The sequence below is a fragment of the Schistocerca serialis genome, chromosome 4 (genome assembly GCF_023864345.2).
Source record: "Schistocerca serialis cubense isolate TAMUIC-IGC-003099 chromosome 4, iqSchSeri2.2, whole genome shotgun sequence".
Classification (NCBI taxonomy): Eukaryota; Metazoa; Arthropoda; class Insecta; order Orthoptera; family Acrididae; genus Schistocerca; species Schistocerca serialis.
Genome location: NC_064641.1, coordinates 369,849,682 through 369,867,606, shown reverse-complemented (window position 1 = coordinate 369,867,606; position 17,925 = coordinate 369,849,682). Strand labels below are relative to the sequence as shown.

At 43.6% G+C, this 17,925-nt stretch overlaps 1 protein-coding gene across 1 annotated transcript in view; it reads left to right on the top strand.

Moving 5' to 3' along the window:
* Positions 1-17,925, top strand: part of LOC126474192 (membrane-bound alkaline phosphatase-like) — a 192,171-nt gene that overhangs the window by 134,823 nt on the left and 39,423 nt on the right. The window contains exon 6 of the mRNA XM_050101654.1: positions 16,480-16,684. Coding sequence (XP_049957611.1) covers positions 16,480-16,684 — 205 coding nt within the window. The remainder of the gene's footprint in view (positions 1-16,479; positions 16,685-17,925) is intronic.

Here is a 17,925-nt window from a genome sequence, read left to right as displayed (position 1 = left end):
GAGTGCCTGGGAATGAGGCTGCTCATGCTGCAGCCAAGGCTGCAGTCCTCCTACCTCGGCTAGCCTCCCATTGTGTCCCGTCATCTGACGTTAGTGGGGTTCTTTGAAGAGGCTTGTGTCACTGTGGTGGGATACTTGGTAATCACTTCAAGGAAACAAGCTCCCGGCAGTAAAACCATTCCCAACTGCTTGGACAACCTCCTCCCGACCATCTCGGCGAGAAGAGGTCCTTATGACCAGGTTGCGGAATGGGCATTGCCGGTTTAGCCACCGCTACTTGCTCTCTGGTGACCCAGCGCCGCAGTGCCCTTGTGGTCATGCATTAACAGTGCGCCATGTTTTATTGTCGTGTCCCCGTTTTAGTCAATCTCGTGTTGTCCTGTCTCTGCCATCTACTTTAAAGGATATTTTAGCTGATGATGCTCGAGCAGCTGCTCGTGTTCTTCGTTTCATTACTTTGACTGGCTTGTCCAAAGACATCTAACTCTTTCACTTATTTTATCTGCATCTTTGTAAGAACTTTCTGGTGTCCCACCCCCCCCCCCTTGAGTTTTACTAGATTCTATGTGCTCTAACAATTGTGACTGGGCGCTAATGACCTCAGTAGTTGAGCGCCCTTAAACCCCAAACAAAAGAAAAAAAACAAAAAAAAAGTACCGCAAGTCTTGTCCTTAAGAACAGCGTTTCGTTATCCTTTAGGTAAGTGCAGCACTTTCCTAGTAGAGCCTCTCATTTGTTTCCATAATGTTTCAATGCACCATTCTGAAAACTCGTTATTTGTAGCATCATGATAATTATTTCAGACTAGCTCTTCCCGGCCACTTTTGCTGTACCCCAGTCTGAATAAATGAAAAAGGAAGAGAAAACACTCATTTCAATTACGCATGGTAATTTCATATACGTTCTAATCTCCCTCTCTCTCCTGTCTCCATCCATCTCATCCTCCACCTCCCCCCCCCCCCTCATTCTTTGCCCATCTCCCCCTCCTTGCTCCTCTCTATTCCCAACACCACCTACCCCTTCTCACTCCGTTTTTTTCTGCTCCCTCTTTCACCATCTCATCCTATCCCCCTCCACCCCCCCCTTCCTCTCTTTCCACTTCCTGCTTCCAATTTCTTTGTCCATCTTATCCTGCCCCCTCTCTTTAACTCCTTTCCTCTTTGTATGTTCATGTCCTCCTACTCCCCTGTTCATCTTCGCTTCCCCTCTTCTTCCCTCTCTCTGACCCTGAATCTCGTTTATTGTTACTGCACATTCACATTCTGTAGTAATATTCTAATCTTTTTGAGATCTTCATTAACGATATTCCCCTTTATACATTAAGTATTTATTTCTATATTACATTCAGGACGTCAATAATTAGAGTTCCAGATTCAAAACACTGTACAAAGACAATGAGTAATTAAATTTGAACAGCAAATTATTGACACAGGAGGAACGTCATGTAACAAAAGAAAATTAAACGAAAATTTGACCAATAGATTGGCTCTAAGTGTCTTGACGTAAATGCAGTCAGCTACAAATGACAGCCCGCATCTCGTGGTCGTGCGGTAGCGTTCTCGCTTCCCACGCGCGGGTTCCCGGGTTCGATTCCCGGCGGGGTCAGGGATTTTCTCTGCCTCGTGATGGCTGGGTGTTGTGTGCTGTCCTTAGGTTAGTTAGGTTTAAGTAGTTCTAAGTTCTAGGGGACTTATGACCACAGCAGTTGAGTCCCATAGTGCTCAGAGCCATTTTTTTACAAATGACAGATGAATCGCAATACGACTGTTATGGTTTGGGCTTCACATCACACCATCCGTACTGTCCAGTTTGCCTAATTGCGGAAGTTATTCAGTCAGTAACTGTAGCGCTCTTAGTTAAGTAAGCCCATCCACCACGGCACGGTCGTAGCACGTCGAATGGGAAATATCGGTTTTCAACTGCCCTGAGCCCAAAAACGGCAGAAAAAGCAAAATGACATCGATTTGTAAATCTTGTGAGACTGGCACAAGACATCTTCAGTATGCTGTCCACCGTTTTCTGGCATTAGTTTAAATTGAGAAGCAGCATGTTCCTCAACAGATCAGTGTGTCACATTCTGAAGGCGTTGCGCAGTGCGTTGCTTCAGCTACTTTAGTAACTGGAGTACTGGACGCAACATCTTTCAGAATGATGGCCGATAATTCCAGCATTTACGAAATGCCTTCGATACAGCCCCCGCAGTGACTGTACAATGTGTGGAAGAGCGCCATCTTGCACACAAATGATCTTACACGCACAAACATCCAAGCTGTTGACGGAATGGAGTGACGTTGGAGAGCCAAACACCCTCATAACGTTTACCAGTGACGGTAGAGGTAACGGGACCCGCAGGAATCATCCCATCTCCTCTCCCTACCATAAACGATGTTCTCAACCTGCACTACAGTTACCTTCACGGAACGACGTGATGCCGGTTGATGAACGTGCGGTTTTTCCGTGGTCCATATTCTGAATTTCTGCGTATTGAGATGTCCTTGGAGATGGAAATGGGCTTCGTCTGTCCACAGATACTTATTGTCTACTTCCACGAGAGCAAGAAACTCCAGAGCGAATGTTTGTCTTGCTGGCAGACCAACAGGAAGCAACTCCTAAACATGGCCAATTTTGTACGTATGGCAATGCAGGATGTTCCCTAGGATCTTGCTCGTGCTCGCAGTCATGCCTAAAGTTCGGGCAGTTACCCGTGCGCTGCACGCTTGCACACCAGCACTGGACACTGGACTCCTCCTGCAATGCTGCAGCCACGTCTTCGACAGAAGTCGGATCAACTGCTTTCCTACCTCTGACATATTTCATTTCGAATCATTTCCAATCATTTTCTCCAGAGTCTTACAAGGCATGGGGTCAGTGCTTTTTCTCATACCGTTTAGAGTCTGGAACTTATCAGGGCGACTGGCGCAGAGTTACCGATCGTGTAAAAGAGCATTATTAGCAGCGCGTTATCCTTTATGGAAGCAGTCATGATATGCGTATCGGACCAAAACCGAGAGAACAGACGTTTCCCGCTTGTCTCTCTCTCTCTCTCTCTCTCTCTCTCTCTCTCTCTCTCTCTCTCTCTCTGTGTGTGTGTGTGTGTGTGTGTGTGTGTGTGTGTGTGTGTGTGTGTGTGTATTCTGACGCTTGCAGAACTATCTAATGGTTAAACTTTCGTTAAATTTTTTGTTGTTGTTCTACGACGTTTTACCCCCTGCGTCAATAATATGCTGCTCAAATTCGCATCATTCTAAGCAGTGATTCTCTTTCTACAGCGTTCTGAAACTGGAACTTTAATTATGGATGCTCTGTATATTAAACAATAGATATATAAAAACATGTTTATCTGAATGCAGTCGGCGAAGAACTTCGGAAGATACAAGATTTTCAACAAACGAACATTTATGTCTAGTGCAAAAAGTAGCTTCAAAATGAAGCTACAATCTTATAGTAACCTAAATTTATAATGACATATGAAACAGAGTTTTTAAATTTTGATGAGATACAGGCTCTTATTTTCACAGTTACCCTTCATATTACGCTTTAAGTACTTAAGTGTCATGGCGGCCACTGAGTGACGCGCGTTTCTTTGGCTCGCGAGTTTTTCCGCTCATTGAAGGTGTTACAGAGAAGTGCGGCAGTCCACAACGTGTACATCCGACTAAACAAAGTGTTACTTGCCGTGGTGTGTTGCTCTCCGTTGATTACCACAAGTGATAAGTGATAAGTGAGTGAAAAATGGGAAGAGCACGAGTAAGCGGCAGCAGGCGAGGCTACAGGGGCGCAGGCAGCGCGGGCGCCCGGTCTCCGGAGGCAGGTGAGGCCTCGCTTCCCGACATCGGGGAGCTCGTCCGGTCCCAGGTGAGTGCGGCGCTGCACAGTAAAGACACGCTAGACGTAATAGTGCAATCCATCACGGACTCTGTGACGGCCGCGGTCATGGACAAACTGCAAGAGTCTGTCGGGCGCAACAGCACCGAAATCCAGTCTCTTAAAAAGTCCCTGGCCGCACAAGAGAAAAAAGCCGCCGACCTAGAAGCTAAACTGTCTGCGGCCACCGATGAAATTGAGCAGTATCAGCGACGGAACAGCTTGCGCTTGTTCGGGGTAGCTGAAAACGATCGAGAAAACACCGACGACCTGGCCATTAGCCTCGTGCGTGAGAAACTTGGCGTGCAGATCGACGTGGCCGATATTGACAGAAGCCACCGTGTTGGGCGCAGGATACCAGGTGCGATGAAACCCAGGCCCATAATAATTAAATTTGTGTCATACCGGAAAAGAGCTGAAGTGTTTGCTCAGAAAAGAAAACTTGCAAAGAGTGGGGTTACCCTGAGGGAAGATCTGACGCGCGAAAGACTAAAAGTTTTGAACACTGCGATCACACAGTTCGGCCTTCAAAATGTATGGACCCAGGATGGCAGGATCGTAGTCAAGACGGAAGGAGGGAGGAAAACGGTGACGAACATGTCCGAACTGAAAGACTGAGCGAAATCTCGCGAGACACAAAGTCTCATATTTTACTCTGTCTAATATAAGTTAATTTTTATTCTTTCTTTTCATTTTTTTTTTTACGTAAATATTGCTTCGTTATTTCTATATGTACCATAAGTACTCTATTTAAAATCAGTCAATTGTTTCACATAAATATTGCTTCTTTAGTTGCCTATCATAAGTGCTCATTTATATTCATATTGTCAGTCAAATGGGAATTAACATTCTCCATTAACAGGAATCTCCTTAAAACCGCCTTTCTATGTCTGTTATTTTCATCCTCGTCACTACCACTACTACTACTATTATCTTTATCGTAACCACTACTGCCACTTTCCATCTATCTTTTCGCTCCCTTCTCCGATACCACCAGCCTGTCTTTCACCTTTAGCCCACAGACGCTTGAGTCAGTCACGACCTTGGACACACCCGTAAATATGTCTTCCCCCGCGAAATCCAGCTTTTGTCCCTCTTCCGGCCAGCAGGTAGACGGAGCGCGCTCGGTCCTACAGGCGTTCACAATGGGACGGACCGGTTCCGGCGGCGGGCTCTTTGTGGCCCACGCGAACGCTCAGTCGCTAACGGCTCACTTCGACGAGTTCTGTGACCTGTTCTGCCAATCGATGTTCCATATTATCCTCGTCTCTGAAACTTGGTTGAAACCAAACATTTCTTCCGACGCTATCCGAATCACTGGTTACTCTCTCCTAAGGGCAGATCGTGAAACACGACGCGGGGGTGGTGTGGGTGCCTATATTCGCTCTGATCTGAGACCTACTATACTATGCACACCGGATGCAAAGGGCGAAGGAGAAGCAGAGTTCTTGTTTTTCGAAATAAATACATCAAATCAGAAACTGCTAATTGGAGTAATCTATAAACCTCCAAACGTCGGTGCTATGTCCTCCTTTCAGTCTGCCCTGTCCTCGCTCGTGACACTGTATGAACACATAATCATTATGGGCGACACAAACATCGACTTACAGTTAAAATCTCCCTCTGCAGAAAAACTTAGGAGACTGTTCCACTCCAATGATATGAGTTTAGCACCGCTGGACCCAACTCATCACACGCAACACAGCCATACACTCATAGATATAATAGCAACAAAGCGACCAGATAAAATAATTCGCGCCAATCAGACATCCGCTCCAGGACTCTCTGCTCATGACGTGATTTTCTTAAATTACTCAGTACATACTACCAAAGAAAAATCTCACCTGGTAACCTACAGAAACCTAAAAAATGTTAACCATGACGCTCTTCAAAAGGATTGCTCAGACATCCCTTGGCATGATATAAGCAATGAACCGACTTTAGACGGAAAAATTCGGGAATTATGTCGCAAAATTATTGCACTGTATGATAAACATGCTCCTCAACGCACTGTCAAGGTAAAGAGAGCTCCCGCTCCGTGGCTCACCACTGCATTACGCCAGTTAATGAATGAACGTGATGCTGCACATAGGGCCTTCAAGCATAACCCAACTCCCGAGGCGTACGAAGCTTATAGGAAACTCCGAAATAGAACCAAGCAAAGCGTGAGGAATGCCAAAATCAGACATGCCCGCTCTGTCGTATGCGGCATATCAAAACCTGCCGCACTGTGGAAAAAGCTGCGCAGTTTCGGGAAGCGAAGATCTGACGCTGTTTATCAAGCGTCTGCAGAAGAATTAAACGATTTCTTCTCAACAGCCGTAAACTGCCACGCAGCGACAAATTACCAGCCCCAAGATATCAATCTCTCGAGAGACAAGTTTTTCCTAAAACATGTCACTACCGGCACAGTACACAAGGCAATTATGAGAATCTCTTCCGAGGCAGTAGGAAATGATGGAGTGAGCATTGGCATGATTAAGAACGTCGTAAACACTATTACTCCAGTTATCACAGACATCTTCAACCTGTCTCTTGTCAGTAGTACATATCCTACTGAGTGTAAGCAAAGCTTAATTCAACCTATACCCAAGACTGACAACCCTAAGTCGCCAGGTGACTACAGGCCGATCAGCATACTTCCTGCAATATCTAAAGCCCTAGAACACATCGTCCATGAACAGCTGACAGATTACCTCAAAACTCATAACATCCACGACAAATATCAGTCAGGTTTTCGAAAGCACCATAGTACAGCAACTGCATTAATCAAAGTAACTGATGACATTAAACATGCTATGGACAGACGTGAAGCTACCATCCTAACACTGCTTGACTTTAGCAAGGCTTTTGATACAGTTGACTTTGATATATTACTAATTAAAATGAAGCAGTTGAATTTCTCAAACAGCGTAATACACTGGTTCGACAGCTACCTCAGAAACAGGAGTCAACAAGTCATTTGTGGATCGGAAAAGTCATCATGGAAAAACGTGCGCTCTGGAGTTCCCCAAGGCTCCGTCCTTGGTCCATTACTCTTCTCACTGTACATCAATGATATTTCTTCAGTGATTCACTCCTGCAACTACCATCTATATGCCGACGACATCCAACTGTACATAAGTGCAAGCCCCAAGAACATTGCTGACGCAGTAGCGAGTATGAACGCAGATCTTTGCTCTGTTTCTCGATGGGCACAGAACCTAGGTCTGAAACTAAACCCCAAGAAATCCCAGGTCATACTTATATCTCATCCAAAGTTAATCAGTCGGTACTTTCGCGAAACAGTCCCTCAAATACTCCTCAATGGTACCCAACTACCATACCAAAAAACAGTAAAAGACCTTGGAATAATCTTGGATGAACACCTAAACTGGGAAGAACAAACAGTCACAGCTTGCCGGAAATCGCTCTCCTCCCTACATGCAATTCAAAAGTTTAGAAAAATATTTCCATCCCATGTTAAACAAAAATTAGTCCAAACACTAGTCTTGCCTAATCTTTACTACTGTGATGTAGTTCAACATGGCACAAATAATGAAAATTCGAGATGCCTCGAGCTAGTGATGAATGCTTGTGTTAGATACGTATGCAACATACGGTTGTATGATCATATCAGTCCTTCATACTCCCAGCTAGGTTGGATACGCCCACATAAGGCACGCGATCTCCACACGATGTGCTTACTTCATCGATTTCTTAGCCACTGGTGCCCCCAATACTTATCTTCTCACATTAAACACCTATCATCATTCCACAACCGCAATACCAGATCGGATACGTCTAGCATCTTGGCTGTACCTTTACATAACACAAAATCTTTCTCCGTGTCATTCTCCATCTCAGCCATACGACTATGGAACGCGCTCCCCTGTGATCTGCGTCTTATCCAAAACCATTCAACATTCAAGAGGGAACTAAAGACTTACATATTAGGGACGGTATAGCCACCATTGTTGTACCCCCCCCCCCCCCCCCGCCTCATCTTTTTCTTTCTCCTCTCCATCATAGCTTCGAATTTTACCATTCTATTTCTCTTCCTCTAACCTATCTACCTCTTCTATATCTCTTTCACCCCATTCCATCGTCTTATGTCTCTGCTTGATGAGAATAACTTACAAGCTGCAAGAATATAACGAGAAAATTCCCAACTAGCAATAGGACTGACACTCATATAAGAAAAATATGTTTACTTTCATATACATAGTCATTATTATTATTATTATTATTATTATCATTATTATTATTATTTTTATTATTCTTGATTGTTATAATTATTTTTTGATTGTTATAATTATCATTGTACTACTTTTATAATCTCTATTTTTTTTCTTTAACATTAATACTGTATAACATGTTATATGTCCTAATTTTCTGTAGACACTGAAATTTGTTGAATCTGAGTATGCCTGGTTAGGTGTAAGAGAGGGCCTGAAGGCCCTAATCTTGCCAGGTAAAATAAATGCATAAATAAATAAATAAAAATAAAATAAATTGAATTCTCCTGACAGGTTTGACATAAAGTATGTTACACCATTCTCTTTTTGTCGAAACTAACGAATCCATTCTTTGCACATACATACAGTAGCGCATAAACTTTCGCAACGATCGAGGACATCCCTAATTTTAACTCTGCCAGAATTCTGCTAAGTAAATTAATTTCAATTTTTCTCGCAAGATAAACAAAAATCTATTCTTTTGCTGACATGTACAATGGTTGTGCACTTATGATCAGCGTTGTAGACTGCCTGTTGTGACTCAACTCTCCATCATACAACAGAACATTAAAACGACTTAGAGAGAAAAATACAAAGTGATCTATCTGTTACAGCCAAATAAATATTAAATGCTTGCAAACGTTGATTATGTTATATTGGCCGTGAATTTCCTTTTTTCCTTGCTTGGAAGTCAAGTACAAAAATTCTATAATGCTAAGAATAAATTTTAGAATTCTATAACAATCGTACAGCAATACTAACTTACATATATAAGGTTAAAAGTATACTGTGGCTCAAACCTTTGATCATAGACGAGAAACTGAACCAGATTGATGTGGATGCGGGTGCACTCTGAAGCCCGAATCACGCTCTTAGCAGTCGTTTCCTCGTTGTTCAGTTTGCCGCCTGCAACCATGCCGTCACATCTCTGACGAATACTATTTTATTTACCAACAGAGTCGTATTCGTACCTACTATCGAAGTTAGTAAGTGCAAGTGAGGATTAGTTGCCATTAGGTTTTTTAACTTCATTAATCGTTTTATTTTTTACGTTACTATTTTCACTGTTATGAAAAAGATTGGTTATTTTCGTCAAACCCTGCAGTGGTATTCATAGGTAGTGAGTGTTTCATGGAATACAGTTTAAAAAACGCTGCTCCAGAGGACAGGGTGGTGAAGAACAATACGCATGAAATTTTACAGGTTTACAATGAAAGTGAAATTTATTACGTTGCAAAAAATTAATCTCCTCCAACAGGAATTTATTTAACCACAAATAGAAAATGCACAGAATACTTGTTGCATATACATCAAGAGAGTATCAGAGCCAGAAGGCCTGTTAACGTCACAGTACATTCAAAGTTGCACAATCTACTTTCCTTGTGTGAATATTAAATAGACACTACATACGAGGTGCATTCAATAAGTAATGCAATGCACATTATCCTCTGCCTATTTCGGTGTAGGCCTTATAGTTTCGTGAAGTTCCGATAGGTGGCGGCGGTATAAGAAGCCTTCAAAGTGACGTCTGTAACGGAGGTGCGATCTAAGCATAGAGCTGTCATTCATCTTCTTTTGGTGAGAAACCATAGCATTGCAGATATTCATAAGCGCTTGCAGAATGTCTGTGGAGACCTTGCAGTTGAAAAACGCAGGGTGATTCGTTGGTTGAAACGCCTGTCACCATCGTAACAAGATCGTGCAAACCTGTCCAACCTACCGCGTACTGGCCGGCCCCAAACTGCTGTGACTCATGCAGAGTTGGAACGTGCGGACACACTCATTTGATATGATTGACGGATCCGTCAAACACTTCACTGCTCAAGTGGACGTCTCTGTTGCTATTGCCGACACTCGTTCACGACTTGTTTCCTCGATGTCTAACAGAAGACCATAAACAGAACGAGGGACCAACTTGCGGAATTGCTTTTGAGTTACGAGGTTGATAATGACAAGTTTTTGTCGAACGTTGTCACAGGCGAAGAAACATGGATTCATTATTTCGAACTGGAAACAAAACTGGAACCCATGGAGTGGCACCACGATACCCACCTCAAAGAAAGAAAGAAAGAAAGAAACAAACAAACAAAAAAGGAAGTTCAAAGCCGGACCAGCAGCCGGTAGTGTGACTGGGATTGTCTTCTGGGACTGGGAAGGGGCTATTTTTTTTTATGTCCTTCCTCACGGTGCAACGATAAACTTGGTAGTGTACTGTGCTACCCTCACGAAATTGAAGAAACTACTTCAGTGTCTTCGTCGTCAAACAAATGTAAACGACCTTCTTCCTCTCCGTGAAAATACGAGGCCTGCCACAAATATGTGCATCCGAGCGAAGCTCAAAAAACTTCATTGGACTGCTCTTCCTCGTCCATCCTACAAAACGGATCTCGTACCTTCCCTTTCATCTGTTTGGTCCGATGAAGAATGTACCCTGCGGGAGGCACTACGTTGCAACTAATGCAGCAAGACACTGGCTCCGACGTCGACCAGTAATTGGTACCATGCGCACATACTGGTTCTCCCACTAAGATGGCGTAAGGTCGACGCATTGAACGGAGGGTCGTTGAAAAACTGGTTATCGTAGCCAGAGGATTGGGAAATAATATGGTGTATTGGGATTCTGAACAGGACGAACCTGCTTTAAGAAATAAAATTTGTAGCATTACTTATTGAACGCCGCTCGTGTAACAGAAGATCATAGGCCCCTAGTTGTCTGGTAGTTAGTAGCAGCAGTAGTAGTAGTAGTAGTAGTAGTAAATTCTGAGTACCATAATTGAACACAAATCACTTCAGGAAAACGGAATGCACATAGAGTCAAAGGTCACGGTAAAAAAGAATGCTCTAAATGTGCCACGTTCAAAGTCTGATCTGGATGAGCCATAGTTATCGTCCCAACTGGACGAGAAAGAGTTTGAATTCGGAGTAGCAGACGACTAGAACGATTAGCAGATAGTATGGAGTCCAGGTGCTAGTCACGGCTTCTGGGTCCACGTCTCTTCAGTAGAGAGGCCACTCTGGCAGTTTCAGGATAGGATATTTACAGGAACGGTGCCGTCGTCACCCCGCTAGCTCCCGAGTGAGATCCGTATTGCTGGAATACTTCCGCAATCGGCGCGTGCACCAGGAAGCTCATTCGGAGTGAACTGGCGCATCACGGTCCGCGCGCGGGCCTAAATACTGACCAGTTCCAGGATACTGCTGGCACTATTTTCGGCCACGTGGCCTTCGGAGGATGAAAGGCCCGCTTGGCCAGTGATCTCCGGCGGTTGACTAGTTGCCTTCTGGTGGCGGGGCGGAGCGCTGCCCCTCGTGTCTGTCGTCTGTAGAGACGGTCGTTGCTCGCATAGCCTCTTTATGTTTTTGGTTGCTGGCTCAGTAGGCGCACGGCCTCGATGTCTCTAAGGCGAGTCATAGTCCCCAGCCCTCCAATGCCTATAGATCTGACACAATTCAGCTATCAAATTTCAATCTGTCCATGCTGGAAGTGCCTCGATCCATCGTCTTTATCTTCATAACCCATACTAGGCCAACATTTGAACGTCATCTAATATTTCGGTAATTATTTGAACTATGCCGGTGACGATAATACTGCATAGTTTTTAAAATTCAAGAAATTTTATAAGAAAATTATACTTTTGTTCATTTTACCTGAAAGTCACTCAATTCAAAACAGACCCTTTATGGCAGTGTTAATGAATTATTCGTTAGTTTAGGAGATAATGTAAAGTAATGGTTAGCGAATGAGAATGTACATGCAGCTCAGAGACATAACATGAATTCTCACACAGACGATCTCTATGTAACAATAACTATCTCCTACAAATACTGCCACTCTGTCCATGGTATTGGCCTCATCTGTGCTGAAACTGCAATTCATGCGGCTATCGCGTCGCGTCGCGTCAGAAAAAAAAAAACAAAAAAAAAGCACAGTTCTGTAATTTGTACAGAACGGGCATCTTTATTGCAAGTAGTTATCCTAGCACAGTGAAAGGCAAGATGTCAAGATGTGCCAACCAAACAACGGTGCTGTGTACAAACGACATTGTGCTTTCTGATTGCATCACCTGCCTGATACAGCACAAAGAATATTTTCTAATAATAAGGTAACCAAGGCTAGAATGCGAGATGTGTTACACCTTCCAGTGTGGATGAATTCATTAACAAGTTTAAATTCAGTTCTGTTCGTTCAGTGTTTAATCAATTGTATTTTTCCACTTTCCCCCGTGAACGACAGACACGACTGACCTTGCTGTCGAAGGGTCGCTCGCGTCTCTCAACGATTCACACAGCCTTACCGTAGGTGTAACCACAACGGAGAGGTATCTGTTGAGAGGCCAAAAAACGGGTGGTTCGTGATGAGGGGCAGCCGCTTCCCCAGTAGTTACAGGGGCAATAGACTCGGTTGTTGTTTGATTTCCCTCGTAATACCAGTTAACATGGTCTTACTGCGACAGTACAGCGAATGGCTGAAAGCAAGAGAATACTAGAGCCGTTATTTTACCTTGTATATGCTACTCTGCTGCGTGCCTGAATAGTGATGGCATCAACTAGAGTATAATATTCCGAAGGTAAATTAGTCCCCCATTCGAATCTCTCGATGGGGATTGCTCAGGAAGAAGTCGTCGTCAGTAGGAACAAACTCGCATTCTACGGATCAGAGCGTAAAATTTTCAATCCCTTAATCAGATTGATAGGTTAGAAAATTTCAGATGGGAAGTGGATAGGTTGAAATTTGTTGTTTTGAGAATTGGTGAAGTTCGGTGACGGGAGGAAGGACCTCTGGTCAGGTGAGTACAGGGTCACAAATACAAAATGTAACAAGGGTAATGCAGCAGTAGAACTTACAATGAACAGCAAATTTGATATGCTGGTAGCCTGCTATGTACAGCATAGCTAATACGTTATCGTAGTCAAGAAAGACAGGAGTCTAAGACCCACCACAGTAGTGCAGGGTGAAATGCCAAATAGTTTCCCAGATGGTGAAGGCACTGAAAGAATCTGAAGAGATCAAAAATGTTCAGATATTACAGGGAGAACAACATTTAATTGTGATGAGGAGCTGGAATTAAATAGAACAGAAAGGAAGAGAAGGAAAACTAGTTGGTGAATACAGATTAGGGAAAAGCAATGAAGGAAGAAGGTGCCTGCAGAATTTAGAACAGACTGTAATTTAATCATCTTTAACCCTTGATTTACGAAACATGAGAGAAGGTTGTGTATGAGGAAGAGATCTGGAGACACCAGAAACTTTCAGATTAATTGTATGAGGGTAAGACAAAGATTTAGGAACCAGAATTCTAAATGTAAGACATATTCAGATGCAGAAGTGAGCTCTGCTCACAATATGTTGGTTTTGAACTGTATATTAAAACTGAACAGATAGCAAAACTGAGGGAAATTAAGGAGATGGGATCTGGATAAGTTGAAAGAAGCAGTATTAGCCAACGAGTTGCTCATACAGGGGGAGGAATGAGGTGAAAGACGAGTGGGTAGCTTTAAGAGATGAAATAGTGAAACCAGCACAGGATGAAACAGGTATAAAGACAAAGCCTAGTCGAAATCCTTGGACATCACAGGAGATACTGAATTTGGTTGATAAAGGGAGGAAATATAAAAATTCAGCAAATGAAGCAGGCAAAAGTGAATGCAGACGTTTTAAGAAATGGGACTGTCGAAAGTGTAAATAGCTACGTAGGAATGGCTAGTGGTCAAATACAAGTGTACAGAATCACGTGTAACTAGAGGAATGATAGAAACCGCCTATAAGATAATTAAAGAGGCGTTTGCGGAGTATAGAAGCAGCTTCATAGCATCAAGAGCTCAGATGGAAATCCGGTAGCAAGCAATGAAGGGAAAGCTGAAAAGTGGAAAGGGTATGTAGACGAACTATACAGGGGAAAAGGACGTGAAGGCTATATTACAGAAAGAGGAGTACATGAATATAAAAAGGGAGATATGATAGTGTGATATAATGTGATAAGAATTCGGCAGAGCATTCAAAGAACTACATCGAAATAAGGGCCTGTAGAAGATGACATTGGCTCAGAACTACTGGTAACCTTGGGAGAGACAGCTATGACGAAACTGTTCCACCTGGAGAGAAGGATATATGAGCCACACGAAACACCAACAAACTTAAAGAAGAATATGATAATTCAGCTTCCAAATAAAGCAGGTGCTAACAGTGGTGAGTAGCTACCAACGAACTATCAGTTTAATAAGTCATGGTCGGAAAATAGTACCAAGAATTCTGTGGAGAAGAATGGAAAACTTTTTGTACGTCCATCTTTGTAATAGTTACACGGACTTAGACTGATCAATATGAAATGGAAATTACAGCCGTCTCGTCGGCATTTAATTTGTTTACGCATCCAATTCCGGTGTTCTTTAACATCTTCTTCAGGCTCCTTGATCACGTAACTTGGGAAGAATCAGATTTCGTATGCAATCATAACAGGAGCTAAAATTAATTTTTGATCCTGTTATGACTGTACACGAGACTGGATTCCTCGCAGTTTACATTGGTCTAGGGGTCTGAATATGGTGTAATGCAACACCGAAACTGGTTGCGTAAATAAATTAAATACAAAAGACATGACCGAAAGCTTTTTAATTTTCATTTCAGTGGAAAAATCGGTATAAGCGAACCTCAGGGAAGATCAGTTTGGATTACCTAATAATACAGGTACTTACGTTAGAAGATAAGTTAAGGAAAAGTAAACCTACGTTTACAGCATTGTAGGCTTAGGGAAAGCTTTTGAAAATGTAGATTGGAATTCAGTCTTTAAAATTCTGATGGTAGCAGGGTGAAATACAGGAAGCTAAAGGCTATTTACACTTTTATGGAAACTAGGTGGCAGTTCTAAGTCGAGGGGCATGAAAGGGAAGCAGTGGTCGAGAAGGGTGAAAGTTCAGATCGACCACACGAGCAATACTGGAATGGAAGTGAGGTCTTCATTTCTTCGCGATACTTAAACGATCTCTATTTATAACTGCCGAGTCTGGCATCAGACCAACAACCAACTAGCGCATTTAAGCCATGCGAATTTAAGGTTATGCGTATTTCACAACGTAGTTAGAAATGCGATCCTGGACAGCTTCACATACGCCGAAATCTAGCCTCATTTGGAGACCAGCAACTAAATACAGCAAATGAGCTGCTTTAACCGACGTCAGATAGATCGAGCATCAGCTACGCTACAATTCCCCTAAACTTAAACTGCCAGTAACAAGCCCTGCCATGTTAAAAAGAGAAAAAGCAGTACCACAAATACTACAACAGTCTTCATCTCCAGGTGATAAACTAGTGAGTGCACTACTTAACAGTTTCAAAAACCAATGACCGCCGACGTAACCCTAGTCTGCAAACCCACTGAAGCACAAAAAGTTCAGACTTCGCGATAAAACATTAAATATGAGCACCAACGCGTAGCAACGTATTAGAAAAATTTGCTGAACTGCGCTGACCCCATGCCGGATGACGAGCAATACAACCAAGAGACACGTTTCCTTATTTCTTGCCGGCCTTTGTAGCCGAGCGGTTCTAGGTGCTTCAGTCTGGAACCGCACTAACGCTACGGTCGCAGGTTCGAATCCTGCCTCGGGCATGCATGTGTGTGATATCCTTAGGTTCGTTAGGTTTAAGTAGTTCTAAGTTTTAGGGGACTGATGACCTCAGATTTTAAGTCCTATAGTGCTCAGAGCCATTTGAACCTTATTTTTTTACTAATGTACAATTTAAGAAAATACTTGCAACCGAAGACAAGCCCTTTCTACGAGCATCGAACCCTTTCTCATTAATATTACAAACATCGTCTGACTGGTACAAGGTAAAATGACGACGAAGTATCATCGTCAGACCAGAATTAACAGGTGCGATTGTAATCGGCGCGCCGGCCGGAGTGGCCGTGCGGTTCTAGGTGCTACTGTCTGGAGCCGAGTGACCGCTACGGTCGCAGGTTGAATCCTGCATCGAGCATGCATGTGTGTGATGTCCTTAGGTTAGTTAGGTTTAATTAGTTCTAAGTTCTAGGCGACTGGTGACCTCAGAAGTTAAGTCGCATAGTGCTCAGAGCCATTTTTTTGTAATCGGCGCAGCACTTGAAACCACATAAATACTTGCAGAAAAACTAGAGCTAGTCACAGCTTAATTAACATCAAACGGATTCTTCTCAAAGGAAAGTCGCAAGCACAACATATCACCAAGTGCGATAAAATCTTCGTCGCCGCTCGTATTCCCTTACCAGCAGCTAACACCACCAGAAAAACACATCATCGTTGTACCAGCAAACATCGTCAGCCGGAAGCCGGCGGCTGGTCCCTCCCATCTGATACAGACTGTAAATGCCACTTTTTCTGCTTCTAATATTCACGTGATTTATCTGTTTATGGTATGCAGGTGATAATGGGAGGTGGACGCCGCGAGTTTCGACCAAAGACGTCAGACGACGAGGAGGAGGGCGGCAAAGGGAGGAGAAAGGACGGCCGTGACCTCATTGAAGAATGGAAGGCCGACAAATTGAGGCGAGGATCGTCCAGCAAGTACGTCTGGAACAAGGATCAACTGCTCCAAAACGACACCGTCGCCGCCGAGTACATACTGGGTATTATACACTATACTTGTCATGGGCACCTACTGCTGACCGGCCGCAGTGGTCGAGAGGTTCTAGGCGCTTCAGTCCGGAACCGCGTGACCACTACGGTCGCAGGTTCGACCCTGCCTCTGGCATGGATGTGCGTGATGAACTTAGGTTAGTTAGGTTCTAACTAGGGGACTGATGACCTCAGATGTTAAATCCCATAGTGCTCAGAGCCAGTTGAACCATTTTTGAATCTATTGCTGACTCCTTTAAAATCCTTCGGAAACAGGCCAAGTAGCGAATTTAGGTTGGGAATTCTAACCATATTTCGTTATTGCCGACTCCTTTAAAATCCTTCGGAAACAGGCCAGCTAGCGATTGTAGGTTGGGAATTCTGACCATATTTCTCTATTTGTAAATGCCGTCTCGTCACCTGCTGCTCTGTTATGAGATCATCCTTGACCAGTGATTCAGTAAATGTGCCTACACGGTAGTCACAAAACGAAATTTCCTGCCTTCCATTCGGCAAAGAACTCCGTTCTGGCTATCCATTTTTCCTGTCAGTCATTTGTGCATCAATGGCTTGACGTGATTTTAGTGCACCCATCTGCCGACTGTTAACAGCGTGCCTCTAGACCAGAGCCGGTAAGTCTCCTGAAGATACCGAGCGAAGGTGGCGCAGTGCGACATGCTGGACTAGTATTCATGACGACGACGATTCAAACCGCATTGTCTTCAGACATAATAATCCAGCCACTTCTCTAAACCACGCGAAATGGCCTTCTCCAACAGCTGAGATCCATCAGTAATGATCCCATAGTCCACGGCACGTCGATCGCTGACGTTCTCCCCTTACCGCTAGTAGCTCCATAGTTGTTCTCAGTAGCCTCAGAGTGTCCTCTCAACGAGAAAATACTTTTTGGGAAACCAACTCAGGTTCTCCTTGAATTACACGCGCAAAAACTTAGCCACAGAGCTAATTCGTGAACAGCACTACAGGGTTTGTTTCACAATAGGATGACGCAAACTCACATATGGCTGTTGTAACCTAACATTCTCCACAGAGTGCTGGCTTCTCCTGTTAGATCACCACATCTGTCTCCAGTCGAACGCATACGGAACAACATCGGACAAAAACTCCAGCGTCGTCCACAAACAGCATTGTCCGTCCCTGCAGTGAGCGACCAAAAGCAAGAGGCACGGAATTCTGTCTCACAAAATGACGGCCGGCAACTGCACAACACAGTTCATGGGCGTTCGCATGC